At 42.5% G+C, this 20,851-nt stretch overlaps 1 protein-coding gene across 7 annotated transcripts in view; it reads left to right on the top strand.

Moving 5' to 3' along the window:
* The window catches only part of PPEF1 (protein phosphatase with EF-hand domain 1), a 69,710-nt gene that overhangs the window by 37,796 nt on the left and 11,063 nt on the right, over window positions 1-20,851 (top strand). For all 7 annotated transcript variants that reach the window (XM_053304617.1, XM_053304619.1, XM_053304616.1 and 4 more), the window contains 7 exons: window positions 1,878-1,992; window positions 7,039-7,085; window positions 13,103-13,269; window positions 13,864-13,900; window positions 17,331-17,480; window positions 17,920-18,249; window positions 19,330-19,515. In XM_053304617.1, the coding sequence (XP_053160592.1) occupies window positions 1,878-1,992; window positions 7,039-7,085; window positions 13,103-13,269; window positions 13,864-13,900; window positions 17,331-17,480; window positions 17,920-18,249; window positions 19,330-19,515 (1,032 nt within the window). The remainder of the gene's footprint in view (window positions 1-1,877; window positions 1,993-7,038; window positions 7,086-13,102; window positions 13,270-13,863; window positions 13,901-17,330; window positions 17,481-17,919; window positions 18,250-19,329; window positions 19,516-20,851) is intronic.

Below are 20,851 nucleotides of genomic sequence, written 5' to 3'. Positions count from 1 at the left end.
GCAGGGCTGGCAGAGAGTCAAAGAAATCAGAGCAGCCAGCTCAGCCTAATTTCTGGAAGTGAGGCAGACTCAGTTTTATGGTCAAGAAATGGTTAAAGAAAGTCTGCATAAACCAAGCTGCTCTAATTACAACTTGCTGGCCGCATTATAAACTCCTGTCCACTTGTTGGTATGTAGACAGGAGGCCCCCTTGCTATCTGTAGATAACAAACTGCTGGTCAGCACTTGCTGAAGGCCACAGCTATAGTGAAATAGTTGTAGAAAGATGTAGAGGGAAGGAGGGGGGGGAAAGCTTAATTATAGTTTAGTAGATAATTGTCTGATTGGTAGAAATTGTTAAGATGACGATTAAGTGATGCTTACCAATGAGACTTGTACCCACTATATGTAACTTGTTATGTGTATAAAAGGCAAGGCCGCAGTGTGATCGGGGTCTCAGCCTTTGGAAACTATTCCGCTGGGACCATTTGCCGGCAAATAAATAAACCTGCTTTCTCTCACTTTGGTGTCAGTCTCTGTCACAGAACCCGGGGAATTTCTGCTTCAGAAGGAAGCTGGGAGAGTATGGCCCTTTCCATACCTGCCAGCCCTGGCCCTGGCTTCTTTGCTGGCTGCAGGCTTGATCTTCCTTCTGGTGCGTGTGCCACCCACAACAGCTGAACTGCTTGGCATCAGGCCAGATTCGCCTCTCTTCTCCTTTCCTTTCCGTTCCAGGCAGCCCTCTGCCTCCCGATCCAGCAACCATCTGCAGGTTCTGCTCGGGAAGGGAAGGGATCCCTGGGTTTTGCCGGCGGTTGTTCTCCGTTCAATCCCTCCCTCTCTCACACGCCTCCTGCCAGCCCATCTTTTGCAGCCCATCCCTGGATCCTGTCCCCGACACTGCCTTTCTCACAAGATACATAAATTTGCTGCCATAGGCAAGTGCTTACTTAGCCTATGCAGTAATCCACTCCTGCTCACATGTAGTCACCCATCCAAATGAAAACCAAGATCAGGCGCTTTCCAGATTAGACCCTAAAACAGGGTCAGGACGTATTTCTGAAGTGTGCTTCCACACTTCCTGTGTTGTGACACCGCAATCCCAATGCTGACCGCAGGGTGCCGTTCATATGTCAGATGCCTTGCTTCAAATTTAATTATTGCAATTTAGTGCTATGGCATCATCTATCCGGTGTTAAAAAGGTGTCATTTCCCCAGGTTGTTAGTTTTTGCAAGACTGCTCCCCCTGCAAGTTTTACGTTTTGATTGCAATTTGCCTGAACGAGGCATCTAGCCGCTTTTAAGCAGCTAATCTAGAAAGCGCCATTATGAGCCTTTCATCCAGTAGGCATACCTGTTCCCACAAGACCTGATCTCCTCCTTATTGCTTCCACTGCTGTGTTGTGTGGGCTCATTTGCAAAACAAGCTGTTCAAAGCTGGGCATCACATCTTCTGATATTGCCTCTTCTTTTGGTCAGCTGGCATCTAAACTATATTCTGTCAATGAATAAACCGTCCTGCAATGACTGTTCATTTAAACATTGTGTGGTGCAGCATTACTCACAACACAGTACAAATATATTCCTAATATACGAATATACTGCAGACACCAACATTGCAACTGTATTGATGACCTCATTCATCTGTTTAGTGTTTTCCAATGCAAGCAAGCTGCTTGATTGTGCAATAAAGATTTCCCAAACTTCCAAACTGCAAAGTACTTGTCAAGCAGACAAGGGCCTTCTGTGTGTAAAACTCTTAGTCTGGCAAAGCTCAAGTCTTGCCATTGACCGCCTGTAATATGTTGTTTCTATCTTCTTGCATGTCTCTGCACAGCAACTTCATGCCCGATATGTTGTAATATGTTGTTTCTATCTTCTTGCATGTCTCTGCACAGCAACTTCATGCCCGATATGTGCTCCAGCTGCTGCACGAGACCAGAAAAGTCCTTCAGCAGATGCCAAACATCAGCCATCTGTCAACCTCCTATGCCAAGGAAATAACAATCTGTGGTAAGTTATGAATGCCTTTAATGAGGCATAAAATAATATGTAAGAGTCATTTTGCATTTGTAGGGCTGCATAGAATTCCTGGCTGTAGCTTCCATTGCAAAGTTATGCCCCCGCCCCCCACCACCACACAGCATAAACCCTTCCTGTCTTTCCTTTATTATGGAAAATAAGGCTGGTGACTCAGTCTCTGGCATATATTTTAAGTAAACTAAACACTTCCACCCACTTTTTTGCTGTCAGATGTTGCTGGGTGAGTCAGTGACTAAACCAGGCAAACTTTTAAGAAAAGAGCTGCTTTTCCATCTGTAAAACGCTACTTTGTGTGGTAAATAATTTCTTTCACCTCTAGCCTTCCCTCAAGTACTTCAACAAGCAGTTTCAGAAAAATGATCATGGCAGAATAAATGCCTCTTTAATGGCATTTGTTCTATGGCTATTTTTTTAATATATATATATGATCCATGAGGACAATGAGTAAATCAAGGAAAGGTTGTACACATTTCCAGTCTATGCAATATGCCTCAGTGTGGAAATGTTCTTAAATCTTTGCCTTGGAGAGGTGTGTGTGTGTGTGTGTGTTTGTGTTTCGTTTATGACACCCTAATAGAGGGCTAAAGTGTAGAATTTTGCTCTCATGCATACACAACTTGAATACCAATATCCTTTCTCTTAGAAAATATTTATTTCTGTAGTTTTACTAAGAAGAAAAATGTGTACACTATCTTTATTTAATTTTTAAAAAACACACCCCAAACCACCTAAGGCAGCTTTCAAGGTCTGAAAGAATAAATCAGAAGTACAAAGATTTTTTTCCAAGATTAAACCAAAACACCCCAAACCTAGCAACAGCTAAAAATCAAAATCACAATGGCTTACCTACAGTGCAGTGAGCTACATAGCCAAGGAGTATGCAAGCTTTCTGGCCACCTGGGACTCACCTCTCTGTTGATACTTCTGGCAAAGGGGGAAGAGGCTCTGTGCAATTGATGGTGTGCACCACCACATCACTTCCTGACTCCCAGGATTCCCAGTGGGAGTTGGGTGCTGCAGCAATGATGGACAGTTTCATTCGCGCAGAGCCTCTTCCTATCGTGGCCATGCCCCCCCCCCCCGAATTCCTGGTATCACCCGGATTTTAAGCATCTTACCCAAATTGTTCAGCCCACCCAGATTCACCCGGATTTCAGCTTTCGTTGGTTTGTTGTTGTTGTTTTTTAAGTTAAGCTAAGCTCTAGCCCTTGTAGAAGCAGAGTTATGAAGCAAAACATGCAGTCACTATTCTGCTCAACAACTCGACTTGGAATAAGAGAGGAAGAGCACAGGTCAGGAGGCTAGCTGGGAGGGTTTCACTTTCACAAGTACAGTAATCACCTGAGGAATGTTGCCTTGTTTGTTATCTATTGGGCGGTTGAGAGGAGAGCTTGCTTTTGATGTGAATCTCTACCTGTCTACCAGGCTGTGTATTGTAATGTTTTCTTGTCTTTACATTCAATGCATGCCTACTTAGAAATAAACATCATTTGTTTCAATCAGATCTCCTCTCAAATAAGTGTGTACAGAATTGCAGCCTTAATTTAAAAGCTGTGCATTTTTTTGTTCTATTGCTGCAGTTAATATGTCAAGGAAAATGTTCAGGCAGATTTCTTCCCCAACTATTGTTGGTAGATATCCGGAGCAAATACAAGTCAATTGAAAAGTGCAGCTGCTAATTTGCACATGCAAATTATTTGCAAGCCAATAATATGCAAATTAGGCACCTGGATTTGGAGAGCCAGAATATGGCAAACCTACTCTTCCACCTTTAGGAACATAGGAAACTGCCATATACTGAGTCAGACCATTGGTCTATCTAGCTCAGTATTGTCTTCACAGACTGTCAGCAACTTCTCCAAGGTTGCAGGCAGGAATCTCTCTCAGCCCTATCTTGGAGAAGCCAGGGAGGGAACTTGAAACCTTCTGCTCTTCCCAGAGCGGCTAGCAACAGTAGATGGGGGAGTTCCATGCATGCAGCCAGAAAGTATCCTTACAGCCAGCTTGTATCCTTATTGGGTATGTGGCCCACTGCACTGTATGTAAGCCAATATCAGCAGTTAAGTGGCCTGAATAAATAACAAGGTCTTTGCCTGGCAGCTGAACACCATTACAAGTTTGGCATCAGGCTGCCTGACTGGGGAGGGCATGCCATAGATGGGGTGCCACAAGAGAAAAAGCCCTTCCTCTGGTCACTCTCCATTTAATCTGGACCAGTGGCAATGCTTGAGAAGAAGCCTCAGCATATCTACAACTGGAGGACAAAAGTCCCCAGGTCCCTGAGGGAGGTGGGCCCCACCAGCAGGTTGATAGCTGGTGGGGCCCAGCTATCTTTGCTCTCCCCCTCGTGCTCCTCTGAAGAAGAAGTGGGGGCAGGTGTACATCTTCACTTTTTGTCCCAGGGCCCACTCCAAACTTGCTATGTCTCTGGGCCTCAGATGATGACCTTAGCAGGTCGTGCGGGAGAAGGTCATATTTTGCACATAATTTGGTGCGTTTGATTACGGTTTGGTGGGCCTGTTAGGGTCCAAAAAAATAGTTTTGTGGCTGGATCTGGTCCATGGGCTATCAGTTGCCTGCTTTACATTCTCATCACCTGATCAGAGCTTTTGTGGGCAGGGCAGACTGAATAGTACCCAGATAAATATGTAGTTCTTTTTTGCCCATAGCAAATATTACAACACTGCAAATGTGTCTCAATTATTTGTTCTTGGTTACACTGATACAGTCTGTGTCACTGTGATTGAGAGGATGGAACCTTGGATTTACTTGAAGGGCTTCAGTTGCAAAACAATATAATTATTACATTATGAATCCTGATAATTTAGCCCTGTATTTTCAGATCAAGGGGGCACCTCCAGAATAGGATTAATTATGCTGTTACAGGTGTAGAGAAGGGCCAGATTTTAATAAAAGCTACATAAATATTCAGGGCAGTAGTAAATAAGTGATCTTGCATTTACTTTTATGCAATTTAATGAGCTTTTGTGAACAAGTTGTTGCTGTGCATACAAATTATCCTTTTTCCAAATAACATGAGCCCCTGAAAGTGGATGGGATTAGAGTTGCCCTTCCAAGCCAGCTTGTCCTAGATAATCAATGTACATACATCCTCCAATTGGTTACTAATTTGCACAATTGAAAGAACATCTGAAAGATTTTTTGACCTGTCCTTCAAGTAAATAATGGTCCATAGCCAAAAGCATGATTAATAACAGATGAAAGTGAGTAATTTTTACTGATGTTGAAGCCAAAATGTTGATTAGCTCACTTCATATAAATCCTTTTTAATGCCACATTGAAACGGGCAATTAAATATTAATCTAAAAAAATATTGTTTTTTAATTCCTCAAAAAGGACCAAATTCAAACACCGCTGAATTCAGACAAACTATTTCCAGTACATTTTGGATTTGGCATTTAAGGGTTTCATGCATTTTATATTAAGAGGTTAATGCTGTCTCCCCACTCTTTTTAAAAATCTTAAAATGGTTTAGTAAGCAAAAAGAAACCACTCTGTGTTTATGGTGAATTTTTCTTTTCTTCAGATGTGCAAAGGCTTTAAATCCTGCTTCTATAGGAGAGCACCCCATCCTTCCCCCCTCATTCTTTTGTGATCATAAGCCCTATTAAGACACTGTGTTTTATGTGCATATAGGTGTTTGTACATATGTAAGTGTTTTGTGTGAATAACTGTACATGTCTTCTTTTTAAAAGTGATCTGGGTAAAGATACCCTCAAAGCAGGGTACAGATAGCAAATGTACTACTTAACATGCATTTGCGTTGAACATGTTAATGTTTGAAAAATGGTATATCAGACAAATCTGTACATGTGTCCGCGGTACTCCCGTGATCCTCACTATTTTTCAAGTGGGGACCACTTTGCCAAAAAAAACACCTTTCGGTGTGCTAGCCATTTCCTACTGTGCTGACTTCTGCACAGTACTGCATTTCTCTCAGTGCTGGGAGCCCTCTCTTAAGAGCTCTGTGGGGAAAGTGATGGGAAGGGCTCATTTCCCAGGCACCGAGTACACATCTTCCAAGATGGCGCAGGGGCTTAAGAGGGCTCAGTTTCCTTTCAAAGAAGCCCCACTGGCACTGGGCAAAGTGTAGCACTGCATGGTGGGAATCGTCATCTCTGCATGGTGCCAAGAGCTCTGTGCAGAGTATTCAGCTTTAGCTTTAATGGGCCTTTTCCCACACAGGCCCATTAAACAGTTGGCCGGGTGCTGCACATAGGGTTGGATGGGGGCTGTCACTGGCTCCTGGACCTTACACCAAGAGCGCTGTGGTACACAGACTGTATATGTGTGCATCACAACATGTGAATAGGCTATAACTGCCTAAAGAGGAGCAGTGTGGTGTTCAGAGATTGTTCTCACATGGCACAGTCACCAACAACTCAGGACAATAAAGAAAGAGTCCTCATTCTATGAGTCTGTTTATTTGGTAGAAGGAAGCAAGCTTAACAGAGGCATCATTAGATGAATATTGTCTTATGAATTGTCTGAAAACTTCCATGAAACATCACATAGTCTGTTAGGTATAGTTTAAACGTTGGATAGCAGCTTAAATGTGTGCTAGCATTGTGCTAAAACAGGGAGCCTTTAGTAGGAGTGAACTCCGCTACTCTAAATAGTAGCAACTCTCATGTGTCAGCAGGTCACTATAGAATTATTACTGAGTAGTGCTGCTGCCTTATGATTACATCTGTCTATTACAGCGATTCTCAACGTGTGGGTCCCCAGATGTTCTTGGACTTCAACTCCCATAATCCCCAGCCCTAGTGGCCTTTGGTTGGGAATTATGGGAGTTGAAGTCCAATTACATCTGGGGACCCACATGTTGAGAATCCCTGGTCTATTACAAACACAGGTTTATAGCTCTGACTGGGAGAAAACTAATTGAGGAGGACCATTAATTGCATTAAATCCAACATTAGCTTTTGAATCTTTCCTTAATCAATTTGCTCCCTCCTGAACCTTAGCTGATTGTGAGTCTTGTGTCCTTTCTAGGTGATTTGCATGGAAAGCTGGATGATCTTTTGCTGATATTCTACAAAGTAAGTAAATGAGGCAGGGCTAGCCCTAGACTAAGGGAGGAGAGCTGGTCTTGTGGTAGCAAGCATGACTTGTCCCCTTAGCTAAGCAGGGTCTGGCCTGGTTGCATTTGAGTGGGAGACTACAAGAGTGAGTGCTGTAAGAGATTCCCCTTAGGGGATGAAGCCGCTCTGGGAAGAGCATCTGCATACTTGCATACAGAAGGTTCCATGTTCCTTGCCGGTATCTCCTGATAGGGCTGCAAGAGACTCCTGCCTACAACCTTGGAGAAGCCACTGCCAGTCTGTGTAGACAATACTGTGGTAGATGGACCAATGGTCTGACTCAGTATATGGCAGCTTCCTATGTTCCTATGTAGACAAAATGGCCCTCCAGCAAGGAGCATCTTCCCATTGCACAACACTAAATATCTTATTTTCCTGAAAGTAATACATATGAACAATACATGAGTGTGCCATGCAGGTCAGGGTTGCCAACTTTGCCACTGAAGATGAACAGTTGGTACCATTTGTTTCCACTGTTGATAGCTGGTGGTAAGCACTCCGCAAGCCTGCATCCTAAGCAACCACAAATGTCATCTTCCTCTAAATGAGGGCAGCTCGGCGCTCCTGCAGATGTTGGGCTACAACTCCCATAATCCCTGGCTATTGGCCACTGTGGCTGGAGATAATGGGAGATGTAGTCCAAAAACATCTGGAGGAGGGCTAAGTTGAAGGCCTGTGCTAAATTCAGCCCTGAGATGACATATTGCTGAGCTAATAGGAATGTGCCATCACACACAACTGGTTTTATTAGCATTTAGTTATATACTTTGTTATATCAATGTTTAGCCTTTGGCCAACTTTCCATGCTTAGCACCCCATTAATTATAACTGAATTTCAATTGGAGGGCATGGTCTAAAGAAGACTGGAAGGTACTAAGCCTAAAGGGCAGGACTCCTTGTGATTCTTGCAAAATGCAAACACAATTTGAAATGGCTTATTATTATTTTTCAGAGAGAGCGAGAGAGAGAGAGAGAGAGAGAAGCCTTGGATGCTATTAATTATTTAATAGGAAATGAAGTGCCCTGTGCTGTTTGAGCTGATTCTGTTCAGGAGGGGCAGAATCTATAATGCTCTTTCCTATTCCAACCAAAGAAGTAGCTTGACTGAAGTATTGACTGCAGCTCCATGTACATCTGTACACCTAATATGTGTGTGTGTTGGGGGCGGATTAAAACACAGAGGGAGGGGGGTGTTGTGTTGGGAGTTAATTTCTTCAGAAATCCATTGGAAGACCCCTGATGCACAGCCCCAGCTCAAAGTACATAGAACACTTCATTTCAAAATAAACAATAAGGTTGTTCACATGACCAAAACTGCTGGCAGGGCAGAGGGCTGGCTGGGAGGCAGCCTCCTGCCTGCCTCCCTGCACACAATTGAATTTTGTTTACAGGCTCTGCCGCTCACGTAGTACACAAGCCGTGCCAAAGTGAGAAGCCGAGCAGGTAGCCGGAGGAGGAACCTGGGGATTAACCCTGAACGTGGGGATAAGGGCATGCTCATGCCTTTCAACCCAGGTTAAAGCCTGGGGTAAATTTCCTGGCTTGGGGCTGAGGCAACGCTGGGCAGCCAAGCCCAGGTTGGGCTGCCCTGTTTGTGTGGATAGCCTTATTGAATATTATCTCCCTGTGCCACATGGTATTCCTTGTGGGAGCAGACCTTCTAATCTTCCTTGTCATCTCCCCACCTCAGAATAGCAAATTTGATTTCAGAATGTTTCAAATGTACTTTCATCAAGCTATGTCCGATCTATCTGCTTTAAAAGGTTCCCTGTTCTTGAAAGCATATATTTACCTTTCTGGGATGTGGTCCTCAAATGACTTTTATGAACCACTTACAAATCCGTTTAAATCTCAGTGCCCTTTCTCACAATCATGAGCCAGGGTGGGCAGGTATGTGGGAAGGAAGGTTCGCTAACCTTCCCTTCCCTGCAGATGAGTGACATGAATAGCCTGGGCACATGGATCGCATGCCTACACGACATGCATATGCCTCATGCAGCACGAATGTGCAGGGGCTGGGATACATAATCCCAGCCCCCGGAAATCCCACATTGCACCACGCAAGTACAGTACATATCAGAGATGTACATATCAGGCGGTATAAAAATGTGATAGATAGATAGATAGATAATTAATTTTGTGGGAATCTGCTGGAGACCCCGCAGTGTCTCTGCACCAGCTGCAAGCAGCCATCGCTAACACACAAGCAGTTAGGAAGGATTAAGGGCACGAGCGCACCCTTAATTTCGGCAAACTGGCAGACTTGTTTGGTGGGTTTGCTGCCGAGGTGCTGCCTGGAGCCACTCACCTACCGGCAGTTCTCAGGGGCAACCCAGCCCGTTCTTGGCTGCTTGTGAGACAAGCTGCTCATTTCCCCCCATGTTGTTCAATGTTGTGTAAACCCCCTTGAGATTGTTTTTAATGAAAGACCGTATAAAAATTTAAAGATAAATATAAAAATAACCAACAACCTGAGTTGTCCTTTATGATTGAATGGAGGCACAGCGTTTCCTACAATAAGTGCCAACTTATTTCCTTTTAGATATCATTTACTTCCTTTCAGTATTCAGAAACAGGACGTGCTGTTTTATTGCATATTCACATGCAGGGAACTGAAAAGAAACCTGAGTTGAACCTAGTGCTAATAAGAGACATGGCTTTTGTCTCTCACTGGGCTGCTTTCATCCTGTTCACCTCAAAATTAAACTATTTTGTTCAATCAGAAAAGTAGTTTTAAAAATGGGTGCTTAAGAAATTTCTTAAAGACATTCCCTGACAATAACACTTGATGAGTGCTAGGACTGTGGACATCTTTGGGGCTAATGATATACAGAACTTATTCATGCTCTCTTGCTCTGACAAGGAAGTAGGCTCTCAGGAAATACTCCCATGGAGTTATTCACACATGCCTTTATGCCCTGGGGTTTCTGAAGAGTGAATCTGCTTCGCAGCAGATTCACAAGATGTCTAATTTGGGGATTAAATGGGACAGTCCACATGGGGTCAGCTCCTCTCCACAATCCCTGTTCCTGTGTGAGCAATCCTACAGCTTGCTCTGGGTTTTTTCTTCAACCAATCATAGGCGAGAGACCTTTTTTGTGTTGTTGTTGTTAGTTTGACAGAGGGAGCATGTGCAAAGCAAAATTGTCAGTCATTCAGGGAAAAGCAGAGTCGGGTGTGTACTCGTCCCTGATAGCTTGCAGGGACGTTGAGGTAAACAAAACTAATATGTGGACTGTCACACTCCAATCTGGAGTGGATTCAAATTAAAAGCCCTATCTGTAGAGCCTCCATGTGGCCATTTTCTCTAGTGGAGATTTTTGTCTTTATTTCTGCTTCTTATACCTGTGTACTAACTTCAGCTTCATTTGCAAGTCTGTCATATTGTACCCTCTGCCCTTGGCTATCACTTTTCTGTTTGCAGGGGAAAGCATTTTGATGTTTCTAAATTCTATTTCCACATTGCCTGAAAACGTAGTTTCCATATGACTTTGAAGTGTGTGCCTCTTGGCTGCATGTATCTCTGAATGCAGAATCTATTTTCATGAGCACAAAGAGGAATAATCCACAGGGGGCTATGAATTATTATGGATCCTTGTGTTACCCAGACAAGTTCCACATTGACCCAGAAGCCTAATTGTCTATAAGGTCAAAGGGAGCCAATATCTAATCTGGGTGGAATGAGGCACGCTTGAGTCTAGGAAGCCTTTACTACCTAGGGAGCATTCTAAGTGCAATACTGATAGCTCACCATACAGGGCAGTAGCAACACAACACAGAACTATGGTTTCCTGATTCTGATCCTAGCAGCTCTTAACAATAGATGACTGCAATTAGAAAAGATGCTTTATTTTTGCAGCACTTCCATGCCACAGCTGCAGGATCATTGTATCCAAATTGCTTTGCCACCAGAATGCTAAAATTCTCATTCTACACTACAGCAAAGCCCAGCACCTGCTTCTGGTTGCCTCCCAAATATAGAAAATATATAGAAAAGCAACTGTGGACCATTGTGAACAAAAGACTGGGGATGATCGCTTTTCTCTGTCCCTACCTTATGTATCCACATGTTGTGCAATGGGAGCCTTCAGGGCAGGATGCTCCGGTATTTTTTTTATTTTTACATTTTTTACATTCTATCATATTGTTAATGTGCTTTGAGCATTTAGGATAAGCTCTGTGTGGTAGATGGGTAGATTTCCCTTGGCTGCTAATTGCTTTATGGCTCACAATCTCTGATTCGGATTATAGTGTGGTTTAATAATTATTTGACGTAGCTGCAACACATTGCTCTCCTTACAAGTGAGCACTGCCTTTGGGAAGGGGAGGGGTTGGTGGGGAATGGAAAGGGAAACAGTTAAATGATTTTCAGTGAATATTCTAACACTGGCTGAGGCCACTTAGACTGCTAGCTAACATTTGCCTTTAATGTTTTTAAGTAACTGCTCTTAAGCATAACATATTTACTTAATTAAAGTAGACAGTTTGGAGATACTTCCATTCACTGCACTAATCATTGTTAAATTATACCATTTCACAGCATTGTTCTTCCAAACCACCCCCTCCCCCAAACCCCACACATTATTTTAAATTGCCAGTTGCTAAATTAGTCTGTGTTAAATGGATGCTATGCATATAGACATCCAGGAGCGGAATTAAAAGGCAGATTGACAAAGGGAAGCTAATTAAGCACAAACCCGGAAGGCACTCTAATGAAGCAACAGTAGCAATGATCTCTTCTGAAAAGCTACCTTTTCCGTCTCTTTTCCTGTGTGTACTATAGATTTAATTTCATCCCTTCCCCCCAGAGCCCTGGGCATTAGCTAAAACTAGAGAAATGCTCAAGGAAAGTGAACTGGGACAGAAATCCCATCTTGAATGTTGAAGGTAGATGAGATTTGTGTACTTGAAATGTAAATATAATGTCAAAAGCCAATGTTGCAAAAGGCTTCCCAGGGTGAATAAACATCGCTTCTGCCCATGCGGTTGGAGCGACTGTGCGCTCAAAGTGTTTTATATAAGAATATTTAAATTCCCCTGTCATCTGAGGAGTTAAGAAGGGCTTGCATATGATTGCTGGGACTGCCTCCATCCAAAAAAGGTAGAGGGGCCAGCTCATCTGGTCCTCATTAGTCCTAAGTGCAAGCAACATTTTGTTATTTAAACATTATTTGAAAAAAGAATGCAGCGGGGGCGGGGGGGAGCAAAATGTAGGGGAGCAGGCCTGCTCTAACCGCCCCCTACTTCATCTCTACATATTCAACTGAAGGCCTAACCATACAAGCATAGTCAATCTCCACATATGGAGAGAGCCCACGGCTGAAGATTCCACAAAAGCTGGGCTCCTGATCATGAGTATAGAGAGCCTGCATCATGTGTACAGTTGTGCACAAGCTCTGTTCAGAACTCTGCCTGAATGTGTGGCGCTGAGGGAGACACAGAGCCATTGGACAAAATTCTGATCCCCAGTGTCCGTGATTTCATATCCTTGGATGTGCTGCCTAATGGACCCAGTGACCTTGGGCAAGTCATTCTCCTTCTCTCATCTCAGGTTAGGCCTGTAGTCTTTAACAAAAACTATATTAATAGCGAGCTGGTACACAATTTGTTATAAGGATTAGCATACTGAGGAAAACACTTGCACATTAGATATGGTTCATATAAGATGTAATATTGTACAGCAGTGACAATTTGTACTGTGTGCACTGTGGGGACAGCAACCTATATTTTGGGGCTTGAGATCATCCTAGCTGGTGATCTCATTCTGCCACCAGGACCTGATGCTAGCCCCAATTCAACTGTAGCAACTCGTGCAAAGTGGCAGTACCACAAATGAGCACTTGAGTTACACTGATCAAGACAGGGAGGAGGTGGGGAGAGGGGATCATGTGTGGTCATTCAACTCTTGTCTGATAATATAAGCTTCACTTCCAAATCCACTTGTGAATTTCCCTACATTTTGTCTTTTCCTGCAGAATGGCCTTCCTTCAGAAGAAAATCCATACGTTTTTAATGGTGATTTTGTTGATAGAGGGAAAAATTCCATAGAAATTCTTATAATCCTGTTTGCATTTCTTCTTGTCTACCCTAACCATTTACACTTGAATAGAGGAAACCATGAAGACTACATCATGAATCTTAGGTATAATTATTCTTGGATATATGCATTTTTCTCCCTGGAAATGATAATACATTTATGCAGCTCAGTGCAAATGGAAGCAAAAATAGACAAGCAGCTCTGTTGCTACTGGGAACAGAATTATTATATGCACCACAGTAGAGACAAGTTAGTGAATGCATACCAATAATACTAGGAACAATCTGGAAATCTGTATTTGGGGGGAGATGGAAAAATCCCTTTGCATTCTTCTAGGAATGTCCTACATTTTGGATCTCTTGAGATTAATGTTGCCTTTCTATATGACAATCACCCTCTATTTCAAGACATAAAAATAAAAACCATCCCTTATATGTAATGGGTGTGATCCAGGGCCTGCTGGCTCTTAAGGGAAGGAACCACAAGTGCAAGTCATTCCATAGCTGACAATGGAAAAGATAGGGCTGCTTATCTCTGGGAATGGCCAATGCTGCCCATTTGGGCATGGAGGGTACTGTAGACAATACAAATTTCCATGTAATGTTTTTTGTATTAGAGTGTTAATATTTCAGGTGGGGGGGGGGGAATATAGCACTAACCTTTCCTAAGCCCAATATGAGACATCTTTATTCATTTCAGATATGGTTTTACCAAAGAAGTTATGAAGAAGTACCGGGTAAGCATTTTGTCCCTTCTTTTGTCAGTGGTTGCTTGAATAAATTGAAGCCATGGCACAGTAGTTGCAAAGGCTTGCTCCTTTCCCCCCATTTGCATCCCAGAAGCACTTGCAGGAAAGTGACCAATACATTATTTGCTTGTTTAATTTATGTACGCCTTTATTAAAAGAAACTTATTTTACTTTTCTCATCAAATGGAGACACAAAATGGACTATACCAACAGATTGTAAGCATAAATAATGACATCAAAATAGCAACCATAAAAGAAAATAATAATGACATCAAAATGGCAACAATAAAGGGGGAAAAAACAAAACATAGAGACGGGGCGGAAACTCACTTAAGGAGGTTAGAGAATGCAGGGTGAAACAGCAGCCTCTTCAGCTTTAGACAAGGAGGGAGCCAACCACTTGACAAGTCCAAGAGAGAGGTGCAACATAGGGAAAGTCATATCACACATCACCAAGTGAACCTTGAAAGGTGATGGAGCACACAAGAGGGCCTCTCCTGAAGATCTTAAGAGCTTAATTAACATTCAAATGTCCTGCCAAGAATGACAGATTGGACACTGGCTGGAAATTATTCAGTTTTGTGAAATTTAAGGCCACATTCTGACGTAACATGGAATCACAGTTGAATGGGCCAGCAGTTCTATGGACATTACATCCAAATGCGGCAAATGTTGTTTGGTGTGGCGACTAAACCAGGGCTTCAGATCTGGAACTCCAATCTGAACCCTCGGGTTGTAGTGAGTTTGTCTCTGCAACCCGAGGTTCCACGCAGGTTCCAGGCAGTATGTCTGAATTCTGAACTGCAAGCCGCATCCCCTGCAACCCGAGTTAAGAAAGGAAGCTCCTTCTTCAACTCTGATGTGATTGGCAATCAGGCTCTCCTTTAGTCAAGAAGGAAGCCCACACAGCGAGCTCTACCATCTCTCTGCAGTCTGGCTGATTGCAGAGAGGACTGTCTCCAGTACATCCACATTTGGATGGGGGACTGTGGAACTGTGGGTCCACCTGGATGCAGCCTCAAATAGTTTCTTTACTAGAAGGTAAATGACTGCCATTTTAAAGTAGGATTGTACCATGCCATTTGCAAGAGATGCGTTTTTTAAGATTTGTACCCCAATTTCTCATTTCATGATGAAGCACTTAAGGCAGCTAACATATGTTAGAAGCAACAAATAGCAATAACACAATTTAAAACCAAAATCACAAGAAAAATAGTAACATTATAAAAAAGTACAAAATAATTTCAGGGAGGGAGTAAAGAAAACCCCCATAAAATGAGCCAAGGGCCAATGAAACAAAAAATTTATACCATCAACATGTAGCTTGTAAGATGTTAGTGGTCAGACTTATATGCACAATTGCCATATAGCATGTATCTGGTACCTAAGTACTGTGAAAGCCACCATTGGGTTAACAATATTTGCTTTGATTGTGTGGCTATAAAGACTGTAGTTTTGTTTGATCACACACCTACTGACATGCACATATGAACAAGTTTAGTACATTACAGAGTGGAATTTGGTTCTGTGAAGGATGTGTTTAGAGATGTTCTAAAAATCATATGCAAGAACCTATTTTCCAGTGTTTTGTTTTGTTTTAAACAGTGAGGTAGTTCCCATAATCAGTGGGAGCCGCCTGGAGAGGGTTAGCATGGAGAGCGGGCTTAGCCTGCTTTCCCCGCAGACGACCCAGCAGTCTGCTTCGGGCAGCCAAATCGGCCACCCACATGACTGCCAGCTCCATTATGGAGCCAGTGGAGGCTGGGGGGATCGGGGGCTCCATGGCCCCCAGAAGCTCCAGCATGCCCTGCGTGAGCACACAGGGCATGCTGGAGAGACCCCCGAGCTGGGTGGCTGCTTTTAAGCCTTCCGGTCGGGGGTCTACCCATGGGTTGCCAAGGCACGGAGCCGCATCACGGCAACTCACGATTGTAGAGCTCAGATTAGCGGCGCACTCGCTCTGCTAACCTGGGTTTAGGGCAGGGCTACTTAAGTAGGTGACGTGCTTAAGAACCACCGGGGTCACAGCTGAGCCTGGTGGTTCTCACGATGGGAGAAAATTGGGCTAGCCCCCGCTAGCTTAATTTTCTGCCATCGTGTGAATAGCCTCAGTGGCTTCTCAAAGCAGTACACAGGCCTTGACAACCTTTCTTTGGATCCAGGAGTCATCCCCAACATTTAGGATCCAAACAATGAACACTTGATATAATTAGCAGACTTTGAAGCTATTCAAACGGGCAGACGCAACCAATCTAAGGAAGCCCAGCTCAGTTTGCCTGCACATCTATACTGCTGGGATTGTGCCCGATCCTGGCGGTGTCTCGGTGGCAAACCCAGAGCCACCCCCTTAAATGGGAATAGGAGAGCAAGTGCTCTGCTAACCCTGGTTTACTCTAAGAACGGTATCTATCTGGGGAAACAACTTTTTTATTCCAAACTGCAAGCATATTTAGATAATATTCTTATCCCTAAATTTAGGCGCCCATTTACTCTTGCCCACCTAAACGCCGTTCCGACGGCTGGTAGGGATGGTAGATATAAAGGGATTCAATTTAATTTAAGGATTTGCCCCTGTGGAATGGGTGCTATAGAAACTACCCCTCATGTTATTTTATATTGTAAATTTTATAGCAATGCTCATTTAAAACTAATTTATCCTATCTTGGGGAAGTTTTCAGATCACTCTGATGAATTTTACTTAGAGTTTTTGTTATCTAACTTTTGTAAAGAGATCACTTTCAATATGGCTAGGTTTTGCTACATTGTTTGTATTATATGCTCTAGTCTTATGTAATTTTTGTTGTTGTTGCACTGTCTGATCTACGATCATAATAAATTTTATCTATCTACCTCGGTTTACTGATCGTCTGCCAGCCCCAGCTGGCTTCGGGGAGGGGGGATTACCATTATGCACCGCACACTCACACGATGCATTTTGGGAGTTCTAGAGGACAACGTGGTGCGTCCCGGCAGTCCAACCCTGGGAGCTACCAGCAGAAGCCGGCAATCATCTGGGCTGCCGATCCAGCAACCCAGCAACAAGAATTGGATCATCTGCGGGAGAGTTATGCTTTGCAAGGCTTCCTTACCTTGCCCCTTTTCATGGATCGTGAGAAAGGGCTCTTTGTGACAGATATTATGGGAGGGGAGGCAAATGGGCACATCTTTTTCCCCATTAACAAGTTATATAATTGGAACAGAAACAGGGCTATCTGGGACAAATAAAGATTTTATCAGATAACTTTGCCTCTAAATATCCTATATGCTACAATTAAATTTCTAGGCACCATGGCCTAGCACCGGGGATTTGTCAAGCCCTGCAGTAGCATCATAAATTTAAAATTAAACTACGTTTTCAGATGCCTTCATTTTCAGATGCCTTCAAGAATGGAATCTAATTGCATTTTTCTTTTTATAGTCCTATGGCAAAAAAATTCTTCATCTTCTACAAGATGTCTACAGCTGGCTTCCTCTTGCAACTATAATTGACAGTAAAGTTCTTATCTTACATGGTGGGATATCCGACACCACTGATTTGAATTTGCTGAATTTATTTCAGAGAAACAAGGTAAGTCAACAGACTCACCAGACACTCTTTCTATTCAGTTACCAATGTGTTTTTAATCTAGTTCAAAGTTAAATCTTATTGAAATCTGTGAAACTTAAATCTGTGGTTCTGTGGGATGGATGACTGTCTTTGTATTTGAAATGAGAATGTTCATAGCATTTTGTAGATTTAAATAAATGATCAAGATTAACAAAGAACAGATTAAAAAAATTTATTTGGTATCACATTATGTGTGACTTAGGACGTTCTGTTTTCCTAGACCTAGTTGAACTGTTGCTGTAGTTCCATATTCAGAGAGATCTGCAGGGACTTATGTGCAAAAGAGTTCTGTATTATGCATGTGTCAATCTACATTTATAAATATGCTCTAATGATTATGATACTTTCCCAGTGTGTTTTTATGGTGGTTTCTCAAAGCAGTAACATTTTGTCATTCTAGCTAAAGTCTGTGCTAAAACCATTGAAGTCAAACACAGAAACAAACTCTGAGCCACCACAAGGTGTTAGTTGTGTGGAAGTTGGTTCCCATCCCAAGGAAGTCAACAAGTGCCTTTCTGGACAAGACATCTTGATCAAAGAAGGCACAAGGTCTTCATCAGCATCTAGTGGGAGAAGACAAGACAGGAGGGATGTGACTGATGTCAACAAGCATCGTAACCTCCTTCCTGACAGAACCAGTTCTAGCCCACTCTTGGAAGTGCAATGTCCTAAGTCCACTATTAACACACCGTGCACATCCCCAGAATTAACAACGAAGGCATGGAAGCAAGTATGCTGAAGCCTTATATAAACATATAAGCCTTTAAAAACATATGGTATTGAGATGCCATTCTTTTTGCTATGTAAGCCACTCAGAGCACTTTTGGTTAAAAAGTGGTATAATAATAAATAATATCTGAGGGGGTTTTGGTATCAAAAATAAAAACTGAATAAAAGAGGTTTCAGAGTCAAATAATTGAAATATTAATTATTTTTTTTACCAGAAGCCTGCAGAAAAAAATTGGCTGTTGCTTCAAGTCACATCAGTCAACAACTTGTCTTATAAAATGCTCATGTACCAAAGGAAGCATATGTGCTTTTGCTGAATTCCAAAGTAAAGCAGCATGGGCACTCATGGATGTTGGGGGCAGAATTGTAGCCGATCACCCCTTCCCTCTGAAACACTATGTGCCCCTCATATGTCCCTGAGGGCTGCACAACCCTCGGGGACATATTTTCAGGGGTCATGGAGTACATCAGAGGGAAAGAGAATTTGGCTTAAAAATGCCACACTGTTTTACATGTGCACAGTTTTACACTCAGTAAATGTACACGTGTCTCCTTTGCTGCACACATGCTTTGTAAGTCAAAATGTTGGCCTATTTGAAATTGCATTAGTACCATATCTCCTTTGCCTTGTGCCCAGGCCTCCTTAACCCTTCCTCAGAATCCTGCTTCTCATTTCATTGCCAACTTTGCATCTTCCCTTCAGCCACCCTGCCCCTGAACTCCCTTGCTCCTGGAACCTTTGCCCAGACCTCATTTTGCCCTCTAAAGCTGGGACCATAGAGCCTTTGTGATGTTTTAATCCCAGTCAGACAGACAATTTTTCCATCTCTCATAGAAAGTGAATCACAAATATTCTGACAGCTTTGTTCACTGAGCAAACATTCTGTGCCTTCAGAGTAGCTCATTAAATCAGTGTAGAGGTGTCACCACCATAAGTAAAATACAATTTATATTATTTTGAACTTCAGCTCAGTAAGGAAGGCTTTTTAGATGATAAATCAGTATTTCTTTCAAATTCTAGTTGTACGGTTTGCATTATATGATTGATGAATAGTCACTAGCATTCATTTGCTATTGAAAGGTGGTGGATATTCTCTGGAGTGATCCTGTACACCAAAAAGGCTGTATACCAAACAAATATCGAGGAGGAGGTTGCTACTTTGGGCCTGATGTTACTGCCAGGTTGCTGAAAAAGTATAATTTGAAAATGCTCATCAGGTCTCATGAATGCAAACAGGAAGGCTATGAGATCAGCCATAATGGAAAGGTAAACAATCGTTTATATTGTACATTACACTATTGACTTTTGTAATTGGTACAGTAGTTGTGAGATGGAACTTGTATCTGGTATCTAACTGATAGTCACTGCCTATAGTTGAAGTACTCAAGAAAAGCAGTGTGTGTGATTACTTCTTTGTCAGTTCTCCTCTCTTCCTCAATAGAAAAATAGATAAGGAATGGAGCAAGCAGTCCTTTGCATCCAGTTTTAGGTGTGTGTTGGGAGTGGAGTTACTGGACAGAATTATTATTATATAGGGCTGTGATGAGAGGGTGTAGTGTTAAGTGTGCTAGTTGATATTTCTTTAAAGTTTTTGGTTAAACCTTTTGTTGTTTCCTTAGTTTTGCTTCCACCTACTCTGGTTCATGGCACATAGTAGGTATTTATCTTCTGGACTAGTAATGTAGTTGTATAGTTATGGAAGGTTTAACAGAGCCATTCAGATTACTTCTTGAATAAAAATAATAAGATAACGGTATGTTGATTAAAGATTCAGAGGTTGTTTCCATTCACTACTAGTACAGTAGGGCTGTATGCTTGTTCTCTTACAGATGTTTCTTTTCCAGTACAGCTCTTTGTTTACAGCTTTTGCACAGTTGTCATATAATTTAATCTTTAACTTGTTGCTTCACAGAACTTCCTTTTAAAAACATACTTTTAAAAACTTACCTACTAAAAAACCCAAGTGATTTCTTTATTTAGAACTGATCCTCCTAATCCAGGTTTTTCTTGACAACCAGCCCCTTTCCAGGCTGTCTGCTCACTACCGGATTCACACACTCCAACTGAACTCACTTCCCCTTTCTCTGGCAGTTTTTAACACCAGCAGGGGTTCCACAAGCCACACCTATGGAGTTGCATAGAAAATGTGTCAACCCTTTCCTGACAAAATAACATTCTACAGTCCATTACATAATCATTTCCCTACAAGGGCATTGGCTGGTAACTAGTTTGTCGGTTGCCACCTTCCAAAGTAGCCGACAACCATTACCAAGAATTGCCCTGCCTTCCTCCTCTCACCACACACTATTTCCCTTTCTTTCTCATACCCACCACTTCTCTTCCACACAATGTGAAGCAACGTACGACAGAAATCCTTTTGGCTTTCATTTTCCTATTGTCACTTCTCCCTCCTTAGTTCCTCCTGAATTCTTCCAGGTGGAACAGTGGAAGCTCCTCCACACTTCTTGAAATGACTTTGGCAAATAAAATGGTGTGATGGAGGGAGTCACTCCACAGTACACAAGGATCTTCATGTGTGCAAGTGATCCCTTCCATGAACTGAATGAGAGCGTCCCACATGTTTATTACATGGAGTTTCATT

Source organism: Hemicordylus capensis, chromosome 3 (assembly GCF_027244095.1).
Source record: "Hemicordylus capensis ecotype Gifberg chromosome 3, rHemCap1.1.pri, whole genome shotgun sequence".
Taxonomy (NCBI): Eukaryota; Metazoa; Chordata; class Lepidosauria; order Squamata; family Cordylidae; genus Hemicordylus; species Hemicordylus capensis.
This window is presented reverse-complemented; position numbering and strand designations above follow the sequence as displayed.